At 57.4% G+C, this 20,997-nt stretch overlaps 1 protein-coding gene across 1 annotated transcript in view; it reads right to left on the bottom strand.

Annotated features, from left to right (window-relative positions):
- C2CD2 (C2 calcium dependent domain containing 2) overlaps positions 1-8,445 on the bottom strand; it is a 49,239-nt gene extending 40,794 nt beyond the window's left edge. The window contains exon 1 of the mRNA XM_078452749.2: positions 7,473-8,445. Within this exon, the coding sequence (XP_078308875.2) occupies positions 7,473-7,745 (273 nt within the window). The 5' untranslated portion in view covers positions 7,746-8,445. The remainder of the gene's footprint in view (positions 1-7,472) is intronic.
- Between the last annotated feature and the right edge of the window lie 12,552 nt (positions 8,446-20,997).

The raw sequence follows: 20,997 nt of genomic DNA, 5'->3' as shown, positions 1-20,997 counted from the left end.
AGCATCATCACCTGCTGCCCCCAGATCAGTGGATGCAGGTTGTCCTCTCCCACCTCCGGCACCTTTGGGACTAAAACCCTGAAAAGGTTCCGCTGGGAGATTCAATGTCGAGCGGCGGTCTCGCAAAGGAAGTACGGTATTTGTGTTCAAATAAGGACCCGGGGATTCCTTTTCGCTCCCACGCTGCCTGAGGCTCGGGTTCCGGAAGCCCGGCGAGCACGCGGAATCGTTCACACCCTGCCCGTTGCAGAGTCTACAGGGCAAGACTTCACGCCCACACGGAGAAGCAACACACAGGCATCGGCAGGAGCACGCTGAGGAAGGAACACCAGGAGGAGGACCACCCAGCGTGAACACACGTTACAGAACCTCCGCAATTCAAACTGTGTGGTGCAGGTGCACGAACACGCAGACGGTCCAGGGGACTAGAACAGCCCGTCCAGAACACATCCAAATGCACGGACACACGTCATATACGTCGAACGTGGCATTCCAAATCACTGGGTAAAAAATGAATTTTAAAAATCAGGAGCGGGGGGTGTCTGGGTGGTTTAGTTGGTTAAGCATCTGACTCTTGCTTTTGGCTCAGATCACGATCTCACAGCTCCGAGTCGGGCTCTGCGCTGATGGTGGGAAGCCTGCTTGGGATTTTCTCTCTCTCCCCCCCCCCCGCCCCGCTCTCTCTCTCTCTCTCTTAAATAAATGAACTCTCGGGGCACTTGGGTGGCTCAGTCGGTTGGGCAGCTGATTTCGGCTCAGGTCACGATCTCACAGCTCGTGAGTTCAAGCCCCGCGTCAGGCTCTGTGCTGACAGCTCGGAGCCTGGAGCCTGCTTCTGATTCTGTGTCTCCCTCTCTCTCTGCCCCTCCCTTGCTCACCCTCTGTCTCTCTCTCAAAAATAAATAAACATTAAAAAAAATTAAAAAAAAAATGAACTCTAAAAAAAGTCAGGATGTGGGAGAAATCCCAGATGGAACACCAACACCAACGAACAAACCTACCCCTATTACAAATGAACACCATAACCCCCACCCCCAAAGGGGTGGGAAGACACACATCTCACCTAAGAAACTTTGGATGACAACAGCCTGACTGCAGCAGGCATAACCTCGTCTGTAGGTGTGTTTCTCGTGGGTGCTAACCTTAGCAATGCTGAAAAGACTTTGTGCGAGTCCTAGAACTGACCCAGTAAGTAAATATGTTACACACAGGAAGGGCCAGATGCCTCAGTCTTGGAGACGGAGGGTACAATTAAGGAAAGAAGGAGGCTGAACTCTGCGCTGTTGGGCTGCAATCCGAGCCATCAGTGTGAAGTCATGCTCTCTCAGAGGCGGACAGAAAGGTCCAGAATGGCCGACATGTGCAAACACACACTTATTGCCGAGCTCTGTGCACTGAAAGGGTCTGGAAGGAATGAGACCCCAGCAGGAATGAGCACACACGATGCCCAGATCTTGGTTTCTAAACACCTCCCCAAGGAAAGGCATCAGCACTGCTGGCAGAAGTGGCTGAACCCAGGGCTGGAAGAGGGGAAAATAAAAAGCTGGAGAGGAGTCTAGAACAAACGTCTTGTGGAGTCACGAAGAAAGGAAGTGCCAAAGCAATACATGTTTGGTATCTGGATGGAAGAGCACAAGAGGCTACCAAGAAATATCCACGAGCCCGCACGAGTGCCGATCATCGAGTGGATACGGACAAGGAGGAGACGGGTAGCTCTTTCTCGCAGTAGAATTGCAATGAACAAACGCAGGAGAGAAGGAAACGGAGAACCATCATCCACAAACTGTACGGAAGCAAACGTTGCAGACCAGGTACACCCTGGGTGCCAAAATCAGTGAGCTGAAGTTTGACAAGTGCCAGATTTACATCGTCCCAAAGCAGCTCCCCGAAGTATCTGTTCACCACAAAGGCGAGGACAGGACAGGAGACAAGGTATAAAGCAGAAAACCCGACAGAAACCATCCTAACCACGGGACCAAGGCCAACGTCCCAGCAGTAAGTACTGTGACATCACAAAGCCCACGATACAGGACACTAACAGGGGCACATGACTCCTGTGGTTTCACAGCTCAATCCTGTAAAAACACCAAGCCGAGGGGCACGGGGCAACACGACAATCCATCCTCTTCAGAGTCCTCAAGGTCATGCAAGACGATGAAAGCCTGGGGAACGATTATAGACTCGGGGAGCCTGGGCGAGACCGCGGTTCAGTGCCCGCCGTGGGACCTGCGTGGGACCCCGGAACGATGAAAGGGTACTGGCAGACTGGGTGAAATTCGAGGAAGGTCTTCAGCTAAAGGCTTTGTGCGGATGTCAATTCCTCCTATGTCACACTGCTTGTATCAGGGCACTAGGAATTCTGGTAACATCGTGCCGATGTTAATTTCTTGGTTCGGATGCTATGTTCTGGTTATGTAAGGCCGGGAGAGGGAATGTATGGAACTCTGTTATTTTTGTAACTTTATCTAAAAGCAGTAAAAAGTTGTTTTGTTTTGTTTTGTTTTTAAAGGCTTTACAAGGAAACTGCCCACCTTTACTGACCCTTCTTCCTACCTGCCCCACGCGGGGCCCATCTCACCCGTGGTGGACTGTTTTCCAGGTTGAACCCCAAACTGTCCTCTTCTACCGAGGAAGCACAGAGAGGTCAGGCTTGCCCAAGGTCACACAGCCCCAGAGCTGCCTTCTGGCCTCAACAGGGCACACACTGCTGTTCCAAGCTGTTCGACAAGTCCCCTCCCTCCTCAGCAACCCACGGCCGGGCCGGTGGGAATGGAAGTTAGCTTTGGCCGCGTTCTAGTTGACGTACGCACGACACCCACTCTTCCTTCCCCCGAATTCCTGTCTCTTTAGGAGAACGGGTGAGCGCAAAGCACAGCCGGAACTGGAGCCTACTCCCGGGTTGCGGATTGACAATTTGCAAAGTCATCAGTGAGCCTCCTTTACTGTTGATTCTTTAGAAGTGAAAAACAAAGCACATTAAACAGCTTGTTTTGCCCAGGCTTGGCCGGCTCCCAGGGAGGGAAGGCCTGTGTCCAGACGGGGTGATGTACATGCCCCCCCCCTCCCCGGTTCCTCCTCCTCCAGGGACAGGTTCCTACCAGGGCCTGACATTCACCTCCCGACTGCCACCTGCTCCAGGCCAGCCTTGTGCTGGGTGCAGAGGCAGCCGTGCCCGGAGGGTCAGGGGTCTGGCCGGGCTCACCATCCCGGGAGCGGGCAAGGGCACAAGTGACCACGAGGTGCAGGGAGCAGGGCAGGTGGCTGGGCTGGGGCTGGGGCAGCATCCTCACGGAACGGGAAGCCCGGGGGCCTCTGCGCTGAGACCTGGAAGGTTAATGAAATGTTCCGGACAAAAGGAATGGCCCGTGGGAAGGCCCCACAAGGACAGAACCCTGAATGTTTGAGCAACAGAAAGCTCAAACAGGGCGGGACAGATCCACGGCCCTGACCCAAAGTCACCTTCACCTTCTTACCGACTGACCTCCTATACTGTGGCCGCGCGCGCCGGTCACGAAGTTTGGATTTTTTGTGAGCACCGCTCAAAGCTCGCGGCGAAAAACCGTGAAGTCTTGTCGCTTTGTTTACTTTTTCAAATGTCAAGGCTCATACACAAGTCAGAGCTATTAATAACATGGTTCAAGTTCACACGGCGTCTTTTTTTTTTTTTTTTTTTTTTTTTTTTTTAACAAAGACCACAAATTGTCCCGCAGTGCTGGTCCTCTGCATTGAGAACATTCCTCCGAAAAAATCCCCAGGCAAATGACTCAAGAGACAAATAGCTTTGGTGACCCTCCTAACTAAGGGCCTCAGCCAAGCTGGGCAGCCCCCTTCCATCCAAGTCCAGAAGCACCAGCCACGGAACACAGCCCTCCCTCTGGGCCCACCCCCAACCCCCCACCCTCCCCCCGTGTGGCCCGGCAGCATCCGCCCTGAGAGGGACACCCTGCCCCAGCTGCCCGTCCACCAGCACCCTGGCTTCCAGGGCCTCCTGGCTGGGTGCTGGGGACACACAGCACCAGCGGGGCTGCTGACGCTCACCACAAACCGCTTTGTAAACATTCAGGTAAGTGCAGGGGGGCTGGAGGGGGAGCGCCAGCTGTTGCCTTGGGATGCTGGGGTATTAGTTCCCAGGCCGGCGACTGAGCCAGCTCTGGCGGCTTTCTGTTCTCCGCGACTCAACCGCCACCAGCTGGATGGGAATCCCGTGTTTGCAGCACCAGGGGGGACGTGTGGCTGGGTGGGGGGGGGACCCTGATTGCCTGGTGGCCGGCTGAGGGACAGGGGTGTCTCTGCAGGCCCCTCACTGGTGAGAAGCTACCTGGGGAGCTGGGGACAACCACAGTATATGCTGCCTGCGTTTGGCCAACCTACCAGGTCTGAACTGTGGGGCGGGGGAGGGGCAACCCGCCTGCGCTCCCCAAACCCCCGGCACCACCCCACCAGCTGGCCCAGCGGCGAGGCTTTCCTCTCATGGCTCCCCGAGTCACCATCCCGTCTAATTTACAAATGCCTCTGGAGCGAGAGCCGGAATCCCAGGGGCCCGTCTGACACGAGCGGCCTGCACTGCCACAGTCACTGGTCATCCGGGGTCAAAGGAGAGGCCAGTCACTGATCGTCCTCGGACGCCAGACATGCCCATTGTTAGGACGCTAGGTCAAACAATCGCGTCCTCTCACCCTTTCCGGCTGTGCCTCAATCACAGGAACGTATGGGTCTCAAAGGGAAACCTGCCATGCACGGCGAGCGTGACTCCAGCCACGGGCACACCACAGGGACACCCACCCGGGGGCTAGGCGAGCCCGGCCTCTCCAGTACACGGAAGGGGCTCTGCTACAGAGTTTAGGGTTCCCTCCAGAGTTAAAATTCAGAGCTGGAGCAGAGAGCTTACGTGGGGAAGGGCCACTGTCTCCGGTGACAGACAATTCCACCTGCACGGAAGATGCCAGCCGGTGTGTCCTCAACCCCCCGGTGACGGGCTGAGAAGGGGCGTCCCAGGCCAGGGCAGGGGCAGGAGGGCGCCCCTAAGCTGCTGCTCTGGGGCAGAGAGCAGGCTCCGGGTGTCAACCCTAATCGGGGATTAGCGGGAACAGAGCCGGAGGAGGACGACAAGGGAAACTCCCGCGGGGCTGGCCGGCCACCGGGGTCGGGACAACCACTCACGCCACACCAACACCTGCCCTACCCAGGCCCCCAGTCAGCGCGGGGACAGCGGTGGGCCCGGACAGGGCAGGGTACGACGACTCACTTACCCAGATCCTGTCTGCAAAACATGCCATCTGAGATCAGATCAAGCAACGCTTCCAGGCATCAGGGCGGGCGAAGAAACACCAGGCACCCACAGCCAATCCGCACGTGACGCCACAATGGCAACGAACCCGCGTCCTCGCAAAGCCATCAGAGCAGATCTGCCCGTTTTCAGCTTGACCCCGGTGCATTACTGCCACTTCCGGGCAGGCGCCGGGGAAACACTGACGTCTAAGACCCTGCAGGTGTGGCCACCAGCAGGTAGAGAACAGAGAACACACAGGCCAAATCTCTGTCCCCGAACACAGAGCGCGGCCCGCTCCCACACAAACAATGCGGGTGACCCGGGCAACACCTTCAGCTATTTCTTCGGTGTTCTCGGCTTTACCTGGCCGACCAAAGACCAATCCCAGACCAGAGCGTTCCTCCTTTCTTCCTCAACACTCCAGGCACGTGGGTAATCCGGAAGCATCCCATCTAAGGCAACCCTATTTTTTTTAGGCCAATCGAGAAACGTCAGGACATGAAGAGACACGACTGAAGCAGGGCCATCCCACATCCGCAGGACGCAGGGTCATGCCTCTGCACCGGAAGCTGTCGGGAGTCCCACGGTTAGACGTGAGGGGCGCCGCAGATCACGCGGCCCAGGCTTGCTCGAATTTGACAGAGACCTGGGAAGGGGCTCCCACCTGTTCACACCACCAGCCCAAAGTATGCGCAGCCACGGAACCCAGGCCCACGACGCCAGGTCACCCGCGGGGGTCAAAGACAGCGGCCTCTTGGGGAAACGAATCCGTGTTTGCGCACATGCGTGAGGTCACATGGCTTTAAGTCCCCCACAAGAGGTGGGGTGGTTCCAGAGTCTCTGGCTGGCTCAATCAGGAAAGCTCGTGACTCTCGATCTCAGGGTTGTGAGTTCAAGCCTGGGTGTGGAGATAACTTAAGAGAGAGAGCGAGAGACGGGGAGAGGTGAGGGGGTGCCCCTGAGTAGGAGATGTCCAGCTCTGGGCAGCTGGGGCACAGATTCTAGGCATCAAGACAGATGGCAGTCAGCTGACCTTGAGCTGTTTTTTTTTTTTTTTCATCTAAAAGGTACAGTTTATTTTTTCAATAGCTCAGAACACAGTCTTTTGAGTTGATGAATTTATATTCATTAACACTCAAAGACTCTTCGTTTTTTAAATCTCTGGCTGGGCACGTCAAGGCCAGGGGGAAAGACCAGCCAGAGGGGCCCCTAGGGACTATTCTGGAGGGTGAGGCATCCAGACACGAAGCGTTCAGTCTCCTTAAAGCGAATGGCCACAGGCTTCTCCCCTGAGCTGCACAGGCAGGTGAAGGAGGATGACAGCCAAGGGTGATGAGCAAAGACTGGGGGGTACCTCCCCAGACACACCAGGCCTCGATCCCTCTGTGGAACGCCTAGAAAGAGTGGACGCCAGGGGTTTGTCATCAAGATGTCTCAAGCGTAAAAGTAAGTCACCACATCATCAGCCACGGAAGAAACACCGCAGGAGAACGCAGGAGCGGTTACGTGATAAGTCCCTGAGCTTTGAGGGTGGAGGCAGCTGGCTCCCAATCCCAGCTCGGCCACCCACAGGCCGTGTGACCTTGGGCGGGTCGCCGAGCCTGTCTAGGCCTCAGTTTCCCCACCTGTACAATGTTGACAACGCCTCTGTGCCAGGTGCCCTGAGGATCCAAAGAGAAGATCGAGGTACTGAAAGCCCCCCGAACAATGTCCCGCAAGTGGCGGGCACTCAGCAAACGGCCACCACCTCCATGGGTCAAGGAACGCAGGCCTTTGGGAAATACATTCTTGGGGAAAAACGCATTTCTATACAAGGGATCATATTGGGGTCACGGTTACTCATCCATCAGGTGCACAAGCAGTAAGTGTCCCGCTGGCACCGGAATCCACCTGGGACTCCAGAAGGGGCAGGGGAGCCAGGAGGGCAGTGGGCGCCTCCCACAAGTCCCTCCCGGGGCCCCCGGGGTCTGGCACACGTGACGTGTGGGGGGCAAGATCCAGCCGCTTTGTCTTGGTCCCCCATCACGGGTCCTTCGCTCTCCGGTCTGTCTCCTAACTTTCAGGAGCGCTCTGCCGCGGGGGGGGGGGGGCTCACTTGCATCAGGCCGGGGCTGTGGCGAGGCTCCAGGGCAGAGCGCTGCCGCGACCGCCCGCACCCGGCCACCAGCCCCGCGGCCACGAGCCGCCCTCGCAGACAACTCACCCCTTTCCGTTCGGCCTCATCATTCAGGGCGGTCACCCAGGCGGCCTGCCACTGGTTCCTCCAGCTGTTCAGCGTCAGGATCCAGGAGAGCAGCGCGTCCGACTCGGGGCGCCGGCCCTCGCCAGGCTCGGCAGCCCGCCGCGGGGGCCGGGGTCGCGCCCTGGCCAGCGCCCACTGCGCCAGGTACAGGCCCACCGTGCCCAGGGCCACGACGAAGAGCGACACCAAGAGCAGCCACTGGACCTCACCGAGCCACCAGCCCAGGCGGGACATGGTGATGGCGCATACCCGGCGCGCCCGGCCCCAACTTCCCAGGGCAGCTCCCCCCGGCCGGGGTGCAGGGCCCGCGGGCGGCGAGCCTAGGACATGAGCGCGCGGCCGGCGGGGCTCGCGGGGGGCGTGGAGGGGGGCGCGGCGGGGCCGGGGGTGCGCGGCTGGCGGCGCGGGCCCGGAGGCCGGGCGGCCGCGCGGGGCGAGCAGGAGGCGATGTGCGGCCGCGGCCCGGGACTGCGCCCCGGCCCCGCACACCTGGGAAATGGGGACGCGGCGCCCGGCGTTCCCGACCGGCGCGTCTGGGCAGGTCCCGGGCCGCGGCCGGCGAGCTTCCTCCTCCGCGCGCCGCCCCGGGCGTCCCGCCCGCGGCCCAGCAGTGGCCGGAGGAGGCTCGGGCCGGGGCGGGGCCTGCGGGGCCGGGACCGCCCCTGCGCCCGGGCCGTCCCGACCGCGTCCCCCCCAACGCCCCGCGTCCCGCCCCACCCCCGGCCCCTTAAAGGCCCCGCGGCCCGGCGCCCCGCTCGGGCCCCGCCCAACCACGTGCGCGCGCCGCTCGGCCCTCCGGCGCCCGTCGCGGGCCGTGGCGGGGGCGGGAGGGGCGGGGGCCGGCCTCCCCCCGCGCGGACGCGGCCCCGGCGTGGCGCCGCGACAGCTCGGTGCGCGGGGCTTTCCAGCTGGGTGGACCCCAGGGCCGCCGCGGGGCCGGCCGGCTTGGCTTCCGTGCGCGTGTGTGTGCGCGCCTGTGCGCGTGGAAGGGTGGTTTCTAGGATCACCATCTGCCCAGCGGCAAGACACTGTCTGGCTTTAACGGACTCGGAAAGTCCCCGGAAATCCACGGCTAATCCCTGAAGTCTGGAGGGCCTGGAGCCTGGCCTCACGGGCTGCGTGCTCCTGCCCCAGAAGGTCTCAGAAAAAAATGCCCCAACTTCGTGTGGGTGTGTCGTTGCGAGTTGTGCGCGCGTGTGTCGTGTGTGTGTGTGTGTGTGTGTGTGTGTGTGTGCGCGCGCGCGGCATGCCCCCTGCGCCCCTCACCTGGGAGACTTGGCCCCCATTCGTAGGAAATGCCGCAAAACACTAGCCCCAGATTCTCCAAGGCCGAAGGAAAGGCCTAAATCACGAAGTAGTGAATCGCAGGTATTTTCTGCAGCTGTAGGAGGCGGATTTGACCTTGAACTGGGTTGGCCAGACCCAAGGGCTTAGCCGTGGCTCACCTAGCCAGGGTCAGCCTGGCTGCTGACATCACTGGGGATTCTGGCTCTGGGGTTGCAGGGGAGGGGTCCTCCCTGCTTCCCCCTCAGCCCCTCCCTGCCCCTGCGCTGGGAAAGTAAAGCCTTAGAAGCTGGCTCAGAGGGGAGTCTGCTAAGGGGACAGGCTAGTTTGGCAGATCTGGGATTGGGGCCTAGATCTGGTCCACAGGAAGTGGCATTTTTGATATTTACTATGCAAGAGCCCTGGGAACAGTAGAGCAAAGAGAACCACGGATGATATGCTAGGTCTGTGCGGGACACCAGGTGTTAAAGACAGGAGTGAGGTGCCTGGCTGGAGGCAGGGGGGTCAGCACAAGGGCATATGAACAAGTGTGTGTGTGCGTGCGCACGCGCGTGTGCATGCAAAGGCCCTGAGGCGGAGAGGGCAAGGGGGTGTGAGAGTTGGAGGCAGTCGGGAGGTGGGCGGAAGCTGGAACCGGAGCCCCCCAGTTATGGGTAGTGGATTGTGCCATGGAAAAGAAGCGGCAAGCTGTCTTAATTAAGCACAGAGCGGAAAAAAAAAAAAATGGAATTTTACAAATGTCACTGCCAGCAGATGGTAGAGGTCCGGTCGGAAGGAAGCCGGGGGGCAGACAGGCCAGCTAGAAGGTGACCCCAAGCATCCAAGAGAAGGGTTTAAACTAGGCCGAGTGCGTGGCCGGGAGGGAACAGGCCCTTACAGGAGGTTATTTCTCGCTTAGAGGCTCCAGGCCAGGAGACACGAGGGTGAGTTTGAAGTTGTGGGCAGGGAGTAGCAGAAGGATGAAGGAGTTTACACCCCAGGGGCCTGACTTTCTTTGAGAAAGAGGAAGGGATTGGGAGGCAGCTGGTCCAGGAGCCCCTGTGGGAAACAGAACAGGAAGCTGGCAGGGAGTGCCCAGGTGAGCTGGGGGCAGGGGGCGGGGAGCCAGCCCTTACTTGGCAGGTCTGATATTAGAAAGAGGAAGCAGAATGATCCTTCGAGCTTTCCGCAAGCTACCTGGCCATTAAACATTCCCCCCGCGGGCCCCTGGGGGTTGGGAGGGAAAGAGCGCTCCTTTAAGAAATCTCTCCTTATTTGGAGGAAACACCGAATTATGTTCTGACCTGTAGCCAGATCCGTGCAATTGAATAATTCGGGTACTGCTGCCCCCTTACCAGCATATCAGGGATAACTCGATACCTGGGGCTCCGCGTCTCCCTGTTCTGGCTGGCTGTGGCCTTGTCCCCGGTTACCAGACGGCCAGTCCGGTGTGACTGGTGGAACCAGTCTCTTTCCTCCACCGCCGTGTCTCCCAGGCGTACTCGCCCACTGGCTCACTTAGAGGCTTGAAACAAACTGTAAACTAACAACCAGCCCTTGGTTTGGAATTTGTCACCCGGTTGTAAGTTTTTACAAAGGGAATGTAAACAGGTAGATGCTGACCGACTTCGGTGTAGAAGAGAATTAAGGGGAAATGAGGGGTGGGACGTGGGACGGGCGACCGGGAAAATGCAGGTGGCCAAACCATGCGACAGGAACAGAAACATCTCGGAAACCTGGGAACAGGCCAGTCTCCTTCCGCCTCTGCTCCCAGCCACTGTCCCCCTGCGCCCGGGCCCGTTCATCCCCCGCGTGGAGGACTTGGCCATCAGCACCCCGGCTGACGATACCCCCCCGCTCTCAGCACAGTCCCGTCTCCGCCACCCCGAATCCCTTTAGCCCAAGGAGCCGGGACGCTGCTCTCTGCCCAGAAAGGTCTCTCCTCGCCACCAAACCTTCCAAGATGTGATGGGCTCCAGCAAGCTCCCGGAGCTGGTGTTAACCCCGCCTGAAAGAGCCAGGCTGCTTTGAATGGAGCTTCTGTGAGCGGCGGGGGTGGGGGCGGGGGGCCTCAGGGCGGGGCTGGGGCCCTTGGGTCCCGGCCACCCTTCCCGAGCCAGGCCCTCATACTGCCGCCCCAGGGAGACCGTCTTCACGTGAACCTACAGGACCCACCAGAGACAGCAGCCTACCTGGAACTCTCTAGAAGGCATCACTGTGACCCTCGGACCGGGTGGTCCCACGGTGGCAGGGAGGCAACAGTAAAAGTTGGGTTTTCAAAGTCTACTGCAGAATGTTCTGCTGCACATGAGACAGACCACAAGCTGTGGCAGAAAAGGCTCCATTGGTCCCTTTTTTTTTTTTTTTCACGTAAAGAACATTTCCAAAATGTAGACACACATGGCTTGCTGGATGATCCCCATCCAGTCCCTCGTTTGGGGGACTCTGTGCATCCCAGGAGGGAAGTATTTTGACGTCTTTTCTCGCCAAGCCAGGAGGTTCCGCCATGGTGTTACATTTTAAAAAATTAATAAGTGGCACATGTGTTTCCTATCTATAAACAAAGTTACACATGTTAACATTTCAAGTTGTTCGTTGCCATTGAGCCACCTGTCCTTACGGATTTTTGAAAGTGCTTAACCCAAAAAATCAGGATGTATAGATTTATTCCCACGTATACTTAATCCCAAGTAATTACGCTAAATTTGCAGAAGGGGAAAGGAGGAGGTCCTGGGAGTTGTAGTTTGTCTGTAACTTGGTAGAGAAGTTCCTTCTTCAGTTTGCACGGTTGCGATCACCTCTTGAATCATCGCGTGTGCTCGGACGGCCGCAGCCGGGGCCGTGGGCGACCCCGAATTGAGTTTAAACTCGGACAGACAACCCCGGATTACAAACGTGCAGTTTCCTCCAGGGGCGCTGCACGGAAGACATTCCCAGAATTCCCTCTCGGCAAAATGCCTTCGAGATTTGGCTCCAGGGGCCTGGGCAGTGGGGTCTGAGGGGACATCTGGCCCTCTCCTTGGCTACGTTCACAGGGCCCCGGTCATTTCCACAATCCGGAGGCTTGGGGTGTCTCAGGCTGGCTTCCAGTCTTGCCGCGGTGGCTACGGGGCACCTGTGAACCCTGTCAAAGGTGCCTCAGTGGGTTAAGGGTCTCTTGATTTTGACTCAGGTCACGATCTCACCGTTCACGAGTTCGAGCCCTGCGCCGGGCTCTGTGCTGACAGCATGGAGCCTGCTTGGGATCCTCTCTCTCTCTCTCTCTCTCAAAATAAATATATAGACATTGAAGGTGGCCCACGGCCAGAGTCAGGCTCTGTGCCAGACAAGGCTTCCCTCTCTGTTTGACCTTGACTTCTCCTTCCTCCCCATTCATAGGACTGGCTGACGAGCTTCATCCTGGCGCGTGACCCCTTCTCTGGGGGGAGGGCAACGGTCCTGGCAGGTGCACTAACTCCCGCAGCACAGCACGGAAGGGCTGGGAGCCGCCCCCCGGCGGGAGTGACTGCCACAGAATCGGCCCCGGCCTCGCTGCACAACCCCGTGGTGGGGGTCGCTTCGATGCCCTGCGTGTGGCCGGGCGGCTGGTGGACAGATGCTGTAGCTGGCGCTCGGCTGGACGGGCTCAGTTCGTTTTCAGGGCAACGCGCAGAGGACGGCCTCATCCCGTTTTCAGAGTGAGGAAGCTGAGTTCAGAGAGGCTGAGTCACTTACCCAAGGCCACACAGTGAGAAAGGGGCAGAGCCATAGTCTGACCCTAGGGAGTATCCGCCCCAGAGCCTGTGCTCTTTCCCTCCGCATGCTACGAAAAGAGGAAAACGTTAGAGGCTGGAAAGGAAGGGGTCCCGTTTCTCGAGTGCTTGGGCGCAGATACGTCCAAAGAAGATGAATTGCCTTTTGTGCTCTGAAGTCCAGGGGACACGGACTCTTTCAAAACCAGAGGGGAAGGAAGTTCATCGAGGGTTCATTCGAGGGACTCACAGGGAGCTTCTGCTCTGGCCCGGGCCCTTCCTGGGGAAGACAGATTCCTGTCGCAGAGCCTGCCACAGTGGCCGGGTAACCAGATCACCGTCCCGCAGATGCCCACCAAGGAGGGTCCGAGGGGCCATCCCCCCACCAGCAGGGCCTTCCGGGCCCCCCACCTCCCACCCTGAGGGTGAGCTGTCAACAGGATGTGCCCTCAAATCCCAGCCTGGCGATGGACCCGTGGAAGAGCCTGAGTCATGCCGCCCTTCAGGGAGGCGGGGTGGGGAGGGCTCGGGGCCAGAGGCAGGTCTTGGCCGCCTACTGTGGGCCAGCCGGCCTGCCAGGAGCCTGCCCTGGGCCACCCTGATGAATGCGGTGCCTGCAATTCTGCGCCCACGCCGGGTGGATGCAGGAATGTGACCCAGATGGCAGGCCGCATCCCTGCCAGGTGGCCCAGTTAAGCCTCCTGCACGATTGCCCGACGGCAAGGTGACAGGGCAGCTGTGCGTGCACGCGAGGCCGGGACCTAACTGAGGCACGAGAGGTTCAACCTTGCGTTTTTAAAAACTCTCTGGTACGCTGAAAAGGTCCTTCTGAGGAGGCAGTCACCTGAACCGTGTGTTCTTCTTCACTCACCCCGTTGGAGAGTCACATACATCTACCGTATAGACGTCAGGTTCCTAGGGGCTCCTCAGGTGGCAGTGGGAGCCTGGCGAGAGGACAGGCTGGAAGAGAGAGAGGAAGGCACTGAGGACAGAGACCCACCCCCCCCCCCCCCCCCCGCCCCTTGTTGGGACTTTGCTGTGGCCTGGCCTGCATCAGAGGCCCCAGCAGAGTGTGGTCACCATGGGGCCCTCCTGCTGGGGTCAGCCCCCTGGGCCACACCAACGAATCTGTGCTGCTCCTAGCTTCTCAGAACCTGCCCCATCCACCCCTGCAATCCCCCTGGTGTTGCCGTCCCGAGTGCTGACTTGGGAACGACACCGGCTTGATCCAGGGGATGGCTCAACTAGAGAAGGGCATGCTCAGAGCCGGTCAGCCGGGCCCCACAGGCCGGAGGAAGGGCTCAGCCACCCGATGTGGGACTCCGGAAGTCTCCTCCTGCAAATGTAATTAATGTCTTAATTAATTAATTACCTTTAATTAATTAAATGGTGGGGGCATAAGGATAGAGTCAACTAAATATCTGGAGAGGTGGGGTGGCTCAGTCGGTTAAGCATCCGACTTTGGCTCGGGTCATGATCTCACGGTTCGTGGGTTCGAGCCCCGTGTCGGGCTCTGTGCTGACAGCTCGGAGCCTGGAGCCTGCCTCGGATTCTGTGTCTCCCTCTCTCTCTGACCCTCCCCCACTCGTGATCTGTCTCTCAAAAATAAATAAATGTTAAACAAATTTTTAAAAATATCTGGAGGGGTATTTCACCTCTTTGAGAGTTAAAGGACACCCCATCAAAGCACTTTTTTTTTTTTGTTTTTTAAAAGTACTTTTAAATGTTTATTAGTTTTTGAGAGAGAGAGAGAGTGTGTGTATGCACAAGCAGGTAAGGGGCAGAGAGAGACAGAGGGGGAGACACAGAATCAGAAGCAGGCTCCAGGCTCCGAGCTGTCAGCACAGAGCCCGACGCGGGGCTCGAACCTATGACCAGTGAGATCATGACCCGAGCCAAAGTCGGATGCTTAACCGACTGAGCCACCCAAGTGCCTCTAAAGGGCCTTCCAAACATCCCAGGAGCACCTGTTCACTTACAAAGTCATTCACGTGCTCATCACAAACGACGACTGGCCCAAATGACCCAATAGGACAAAGCGAGCAATTTTGCTGGTCTGGAAAATCCTTCAGCGTGGGCACAACCAATCCAGCGATTATAGGGGGCAAGCGTGAATGCCTTCCGTGTGCGTGCACTTTACAGTAATTCCTGTAATAAGCAACCCACCGGGGACAAGGTGGCCCGAGGGTGCCGGAGACAGACCTGGAATCCGCGCATTCCCTGCCATGATCCTACGCCGCGCAGCACGTCGGCACGAGCCTGCAGAGTCAGAGAGCAAGTCTTCACCCGGATTTGTCGCCGTGTCTCATTTCTCAGTGATTCTGATGGAGTCATCGTCACCCCACCCAGTGGAAGGTGTAACTGTACCCGTGCACCCCTGGGGTCACCACACCCATTCTCTTGGCCCCTGGTTTCCCGGGGTGGGGGGTACCAGCTCCATCTCGGGGACCCCATCCTTGTCGCTGAGCTGGGAGGGGGAGGAGCCAGCAGGGCAGGGGGATGCCACCTGCGGGCCCCAGAGTCCCTTCCGGCTCTGCCTCCCCGTCTGGTCCAATCTGACCTTCCCTAGGTTGAGGGGGCCACAGACATGAAGCCAGGAACTCTCTGGACGGAAGCAGCCCAGCCTGAGTCCTCGGGGCTCTTCCCCAGGTGACAGAAAGAAGGTGGCTGCTGGGTCCCAGGGTGGGGGGCGGTGACAGCAAAAGGTCCCCCTTTAGCCCTCCCCTTTCTGTGTGTTCAAGCACCCAACGATCCTTCCTGGACACGTTCCAGATTATCCACACGGGTATCGTCTGAACTGCATGCTTCTGTGTCCGCGAAGATGGGGGACGAACCCCGCCCCCACACCTGTCGGGCCCACATGCCGCAGGGGTCACGCCAGCAGCCTTGCTAACGTGCACTCGATCTTGGATCTTCGCTGGAGAACAGCAGCAGGTGCAGGGCCTCCCCGAGGGAACAGGAGTTAGTGCAGGATGGTTTCCAGGGGCTCACGTCCCATTGTTCCCAGGCAGGACAGAGCGGTGCAGGCTGGCTGGTCTTTGTCACCGCGGAGCAGGACGTCCGAAGCCAGGGGCCAGCAGGTGAAACACCAAGCGGGTGGAAATGAGACCCCCACATTGAACAGACCCCTTCGAAAGGCACTAGAGAAGGGAATGTCCCAGGGGTAAAGGGGGGTGTCAAGGAAGCTGGTCCTTGCTGACGCCAGCTGCACGACCTCGGAAAGTCCAGGCCAATATTTGTATGAAGGGGGTAGCAGGCTGGGAACACCCAGGGCTCCCACAGAAGTCCCCCTGCAGGGCGATAGCATTCACTGTTACCCCGGAAGCCCCTTGGCCACACTGCTTCGTGGGACACGGATGCCAGGCTGCCCAATCTCCAGGGGAAGCCGGCAGATGAAGCCACCTAGGGTCTTGTCAAAAATCACAGCCCCCCAGTGGTGTCACTTTGGCCAAGTCCCCGAGCCAGGACTTTACACATAACCTAACTGTGGGTCCAGCCTCCCGCAGAAATGTAGTCTCAACCTGGGAGTCAGGAATTTTCTGGTGGGCACAGATGGGGTGACCGGTCTCCTGGACCTTCTCCATTGCCCCCACCCCAGGAAGAGGAGGGGATCTGCGGGATCAACCCCCACCCACCCAGGGAAGGTGACCCGGCCTGAAGCAACCCTTCCTTTCTTTTGCTAATAACTTCCTTGTCCCCCCCTCCTTCCTACAAAAACCTTCCATTTTGTTGGAACTCGAGCCCCCTGTGCTCGCTGGATGGGGCGCTGCCCCATTCACGGGTGGCTTAATAAAGCCCGTCAGATCTTCAAATTACTCGCTTGCATTTTTTTAACAGTCTTAGCCAATACAACTGAGTTCAGACAAATCAATAAGTAAAAATAAAGGGAATTAAAGGGAATTAAAAATGTGCAATTTTTGGATTTAGCCCGCAACGTGCCATGACACGGTCCAATTGGACAGGACTGCCCCTGGTAGGGGCCCGAAGTCCAGAAAGTTCCGGAACTCCCCGAGAGCCCCCTGGTTATTACGGACACCGCTAGGGCTAACACGTGTGTGGTGCATACTGCTCACAATCCCTTCTGAGCTGGGAGCAGCCTTCGTAAAGAAAAAAAAAGGCCACCCTGCAGCTCAGCGTCCTTCTTGACGATTCTCTAAGGCCTCAGTCCCGTCAGAGGGGCCTTTGGAAATCATCTGGCATTTAGTCCAAGCAGTTGTAGAGGGCCAGGTGACATTACTTGCTGCAGTAATAAAACTGCATATTCACTAAAAAACATCATGGCTCCTCTGTGATGAGGTCTTTTTGGGGTGACAGTGGGGTTCGTGGGGTCCGGAGCCAACGGCCGAGAAAGAATTCTTGAAGTTGTCTTTGGCGCAAAAAGGTCGTCTTATTGAAGCCCTGGGACAGGACCCATGGCAGGAAGAGCTGCCCCGGGAGCAGGAGCGGAGACTGGTTTTATACTATGGGGTTGGGGGAGGTAAAGGCCAGAGGAAGTTTCCAGTGAGATTTTCCTATGCTAAAGAAGACTTCCAGGATCCTGGAGGCCTAGCTATTGTCAAACTAGGGTTGTTTGCCCTCTCGCAAAGCATTAGCAGCAAGACAGTAGAGAGTTCCTGGAGAGACCTTTTACTCTGGGCCTCAAGTAGTTGTCCATGGGCTGCAGGTTAGAAGGAAATTTAATTTGATCTGCCATTTCCTTCTGCCTTTGTTTCCCACGTCACCATGGAGGGGTGATGTTGGGGCTCCAGGAAACGGAGTCTATAGGTTTCTGGAGATTAGCTATTGATAAGATTGCCTTTTTCTGGTGATTTACTAAGATATTTGTAAATAGGTGGAGACTCAGGCCGGGTAGGACTGTGATCTCTATCAGTTAACCATTCGTTTCTCCCCTTTCCTTTGTTCTCAGGCAGCCAGGAATGCCTGAGGAATGTCACACACGTCCCACGGTGGAGGGAGGGGGTTGGGGTGGGGGTTCGGCCTGTCAGCATGCCTTAAGCTCCCTCATCACAATGCAGTGGAAAATAAGACATATCTGGGGACGCCTGGTGGCTCACTTAGTTAAGTGTCCGACTTCGGCTCAGGTCATGGATCTCACGGTTTGTGGGTTTGAGCTCCGCGTAGGACTCTGTGCTGACAGCTGGGAGCCCAGAGCCTGCTTAGGATTCTGTATCTTTCTCTCGCTCTCTCTGCCTCTACCCCGCTCGCACTCGGTCTCTTGAGAATAAAGAAACATTTTAAAAGAAAAAAAAAGACATGTCCAGGCCAGGCCTCACCCAGGCCTCCAGCGGGCAGGCTCCAGATGCTGGGGCTGTGTGTGCCCGGCCGTTGGTTCAAATGCGCTTATCCACCTGGCTCGGGGAGAAAATGGTCTTTAAAAAACAACTATTTTGTCTTAAAATGCATTTGATCTAGGAAGCTAACACAAAACTGAAGGAACGGGAAAAAGACGGTCAGCATGAAGCTCAGTGGGTGCCAGAGATGCGTCTAGTGCGGGAGGGGCAGGCGGGGGGTGGGGCTGTCCTGCTCTGTGTGGGCCGTGACCCTGAGCCCTCCGCCTCCCCCCACCGCCCACCAGCCAGCAGTGCATGGAGGAGGGGGGGGGGGTGCTCCCGGCCCCTGGGGCATCGCAGGCTGGGGACAAAGCAGACACCGAACTTGTCTCCTCTCTGTCTCTCTCCCCATCTCCATGAGGGTGTCCTCCGGGAGGTCCGGAAACCGGTGGAGGTGAGTGACCCAGATGCCCTCTCCTCACCAAAGCTCCTCCCCCTTCCCAGACAGTGTGGAGTCAGCGACGTACATGCTTCCTGCCGGCGGCGGGTTTGTGACTTACGCACAAGTCTAGGGAGAGGTGGGGAGAGCCAGCCTGCCAACCCCGCAGGTGACAAATGCGAGTCCAAACAGGGGACGTCCAGAAGGCCATTAGAGGAATTGTCCCCGTGCCCAAGGCTGCTGCTCTTGCTGGACACTCCACGGTACCTGATGACTCTGTCACCACAAGACGGGGAAGGGGGAGCCAGGGAGGACAGGAGGTGCCAGATGAGCCGGGGAGGCGTCCTCTCCTACATCCTGGAGCTCCGGGCACAGCCGCCAGACTGCGAGATTCCGCCGACAGGAAACGTCCAGAACGGGCAAGTCCCTGGAGGCCAAGAGCGGATTCCTGGTTGCCGGCGGCTGAGGGGAGAAGGGGGTGAAGACAGTGTCCTGGAACTAGATGGTGGTGGTGGTCGCGCAACGCTTTGAGGGTACTCGATGGTTAAGGGGCGCCTGGGTGGCTCCATCAGTTACGGGGTGACTCCTGATTTTGGCTCAGGCCGTGAGCTCTCAGGTCATGAGTTCGAGCCCCGTGTTGGGCCCTGCGCTGACAGCGTGGAGCCTGCTTGGGATTCTCTCTCTCCTTCTCTGCCCCTCCCCCACTCACAGTGTCTAAATAAATAAGTAAAAACATTAAAAATGGTTAAAATGGTCACATGTATGTTACGTGCATTTTACCACAGTTTTTAGAAGGGAATCGACTGATTGATTCAAGAAACACTGGGAGGGGCGCCTGGGTGGCTCAGTCGGTTGAGCGTGTGGCTTCGGCTCAGGTCGTGATCTCGCAGTCTGTGAGTTCAAGCCCCGCGTCCAGCTCTGTGCTGACAGCTCGGAGCCTGGAGCCTGCTTCGGATTCTGTGTCTCCCTCTCTCTCTGCCGCTCCCCTGTTCATGCTCTGTCTCTCTCTCTCTCTCTGTCAAAAATAAATAAACACTAAAAAAAATAAATTTAACAAACACCGGGAAGAGGTCCCCTGAGTTCACATTAATGGTACAGCTTCTGCTCTTAATAAGGCCCAATATAAAGATGATTCACTTGAAGAACATTCCTGGTTTTTTGAAAACCACGGAAGACTTTGGTATTTGACAAGGAGCCTTCTGGTACGTGCGTAATACCCCCCCACATATGCATTCATACACACACATACATATACACACACATACAAACACACACACATACATTCATACATACACGTACACACATATACGCATATACAGACCAACACAGACACATACAGACACACATAACACAAATACACACATACACGCACATACACACACTCTCCGCTGGGTCAGCTCCCAGGTGAACCTATTACACGACCGGGTCAGGCGTCCACGGGCTGCTTCCTGCTGCCTCTGGGCTCAGAATGAAATCAAGCTGGCCCATCTCACAGGTTTGTTCCCCACTGGTTTCGGATCGGTCCCTGGGTTTTCCATCATTCTGGTCGATATTTCATTTACTTTGGTAACATCCTTGTAAGAGGGGACTACATCAAGAGGTTTGCCTATAGACCAAAGTGTTTGCATTATCGTGAAAAATACAATCAGATCAGCGCAGATGTTTGCTGGTAAAGGGGGTGCCCGGGGCCCTTCTCACTTGGCACTCGGTGTCCTAGAGTCTCAGGGGTCACACTGTGCTGACGACTCTCTTGTCGTCCGGGGTGAGGAAGGGGGTGCATGGGGCACTGGCCGGGGCTACGAGGGCCGTGCTATGAGAGCCACCTCCAAAATAAGATGCCTGAAAGTATTTTTAATTTTAAGGTTTCATTTCATAGGTTCTTATTTCCAGCTTTTTAGGAGGGAAAAAGCCAGTGTTGGCTCTCTTTCCTCTTTTCCCAGCGGCATCTGGTCATTTTCCGGCCTACTGCATTCCTGTTCTCTCTGCTTCCATCCAAGCCGTCACCCCAGCGTGGTCCACCCCAGCACGGGCCGAAATGCGCCTCCTCACACACGGCCGCCGGCAAACAAGTTCTAGAATTTCGGCCTGTTCTAACTTCCTACCCAACGCACGGAGTAGTTTCACAGAGTCCTTTCTCTGTCCTGCTCCCCACTAAGTGTTTCCTCCTTTTTAATTCTGGCCTCGCTCGTCATCTCTTCGATAGCCTTCCGCCTTTGTTTTATGTGCAGATTTGATCAATGTTAGTATGACTTCCAGGCCTTGGTTCAAGAAATGGGTGTCAAGCCCTGGGTGAGGCACAGGAGAGAGGGTGCAGGGGGGTCAGCCAGGAACGGCCCAGGGCCTCCTGGGTCTTGGTTCTCGAGGCTGGCTCAGCAAATGCCTGTGGGGCTTGGAGCTCTGTGCTCTGTGTATATAGTCCCTGCTCTGGGCCGCACCTCCTGTCCTTGTGACCTACATCTTCCCTCAGCCCTGCTCTGGCACCCAGCTGTGGCCAGGGAGAGGGTGGCCGCCCTGTGCCCCAGTGGCACCAAGGATCTCTGGCCTGGGTTCTCTGTCACCTCCATAGGGACTGGCACAACCTTCTGCAACACGGGCAAGTCTTGAGACGCCAGGATGTGAAGATGAGCTCGGCGAGAAGACGAAGGCAAATTCTTGCTCCTTGGTGCCCTCAGCCACGGGTCCAGAACCAGAGATGTTCACGGGCCGTTCACGGGTTTTAGGGAACTGGCTGGCTTTGAGTCTTTGCCGCTTGCTCAGTTTTTCGCAAACCACCTGCTTAATGA

The sequence above is a fragment of the Panthera onca genome, chromosome C2 (genome assembly GCF_046562875.1).
Source record: "Panthera onca isolate mPanOnc1 chromosome C2, mPanOnc1 haplotype 2, whole genome shotgun sequence".
NCBI lineage: Eukaryota > Metazoa > Chordata > Mammalia > Carnivora > Felidae > Panthera > Panthera onca.
Note: the sequence above shows the minus strand (reverse complement) of the source record. Positions and strands in the feature narration are given on the sequence as shown.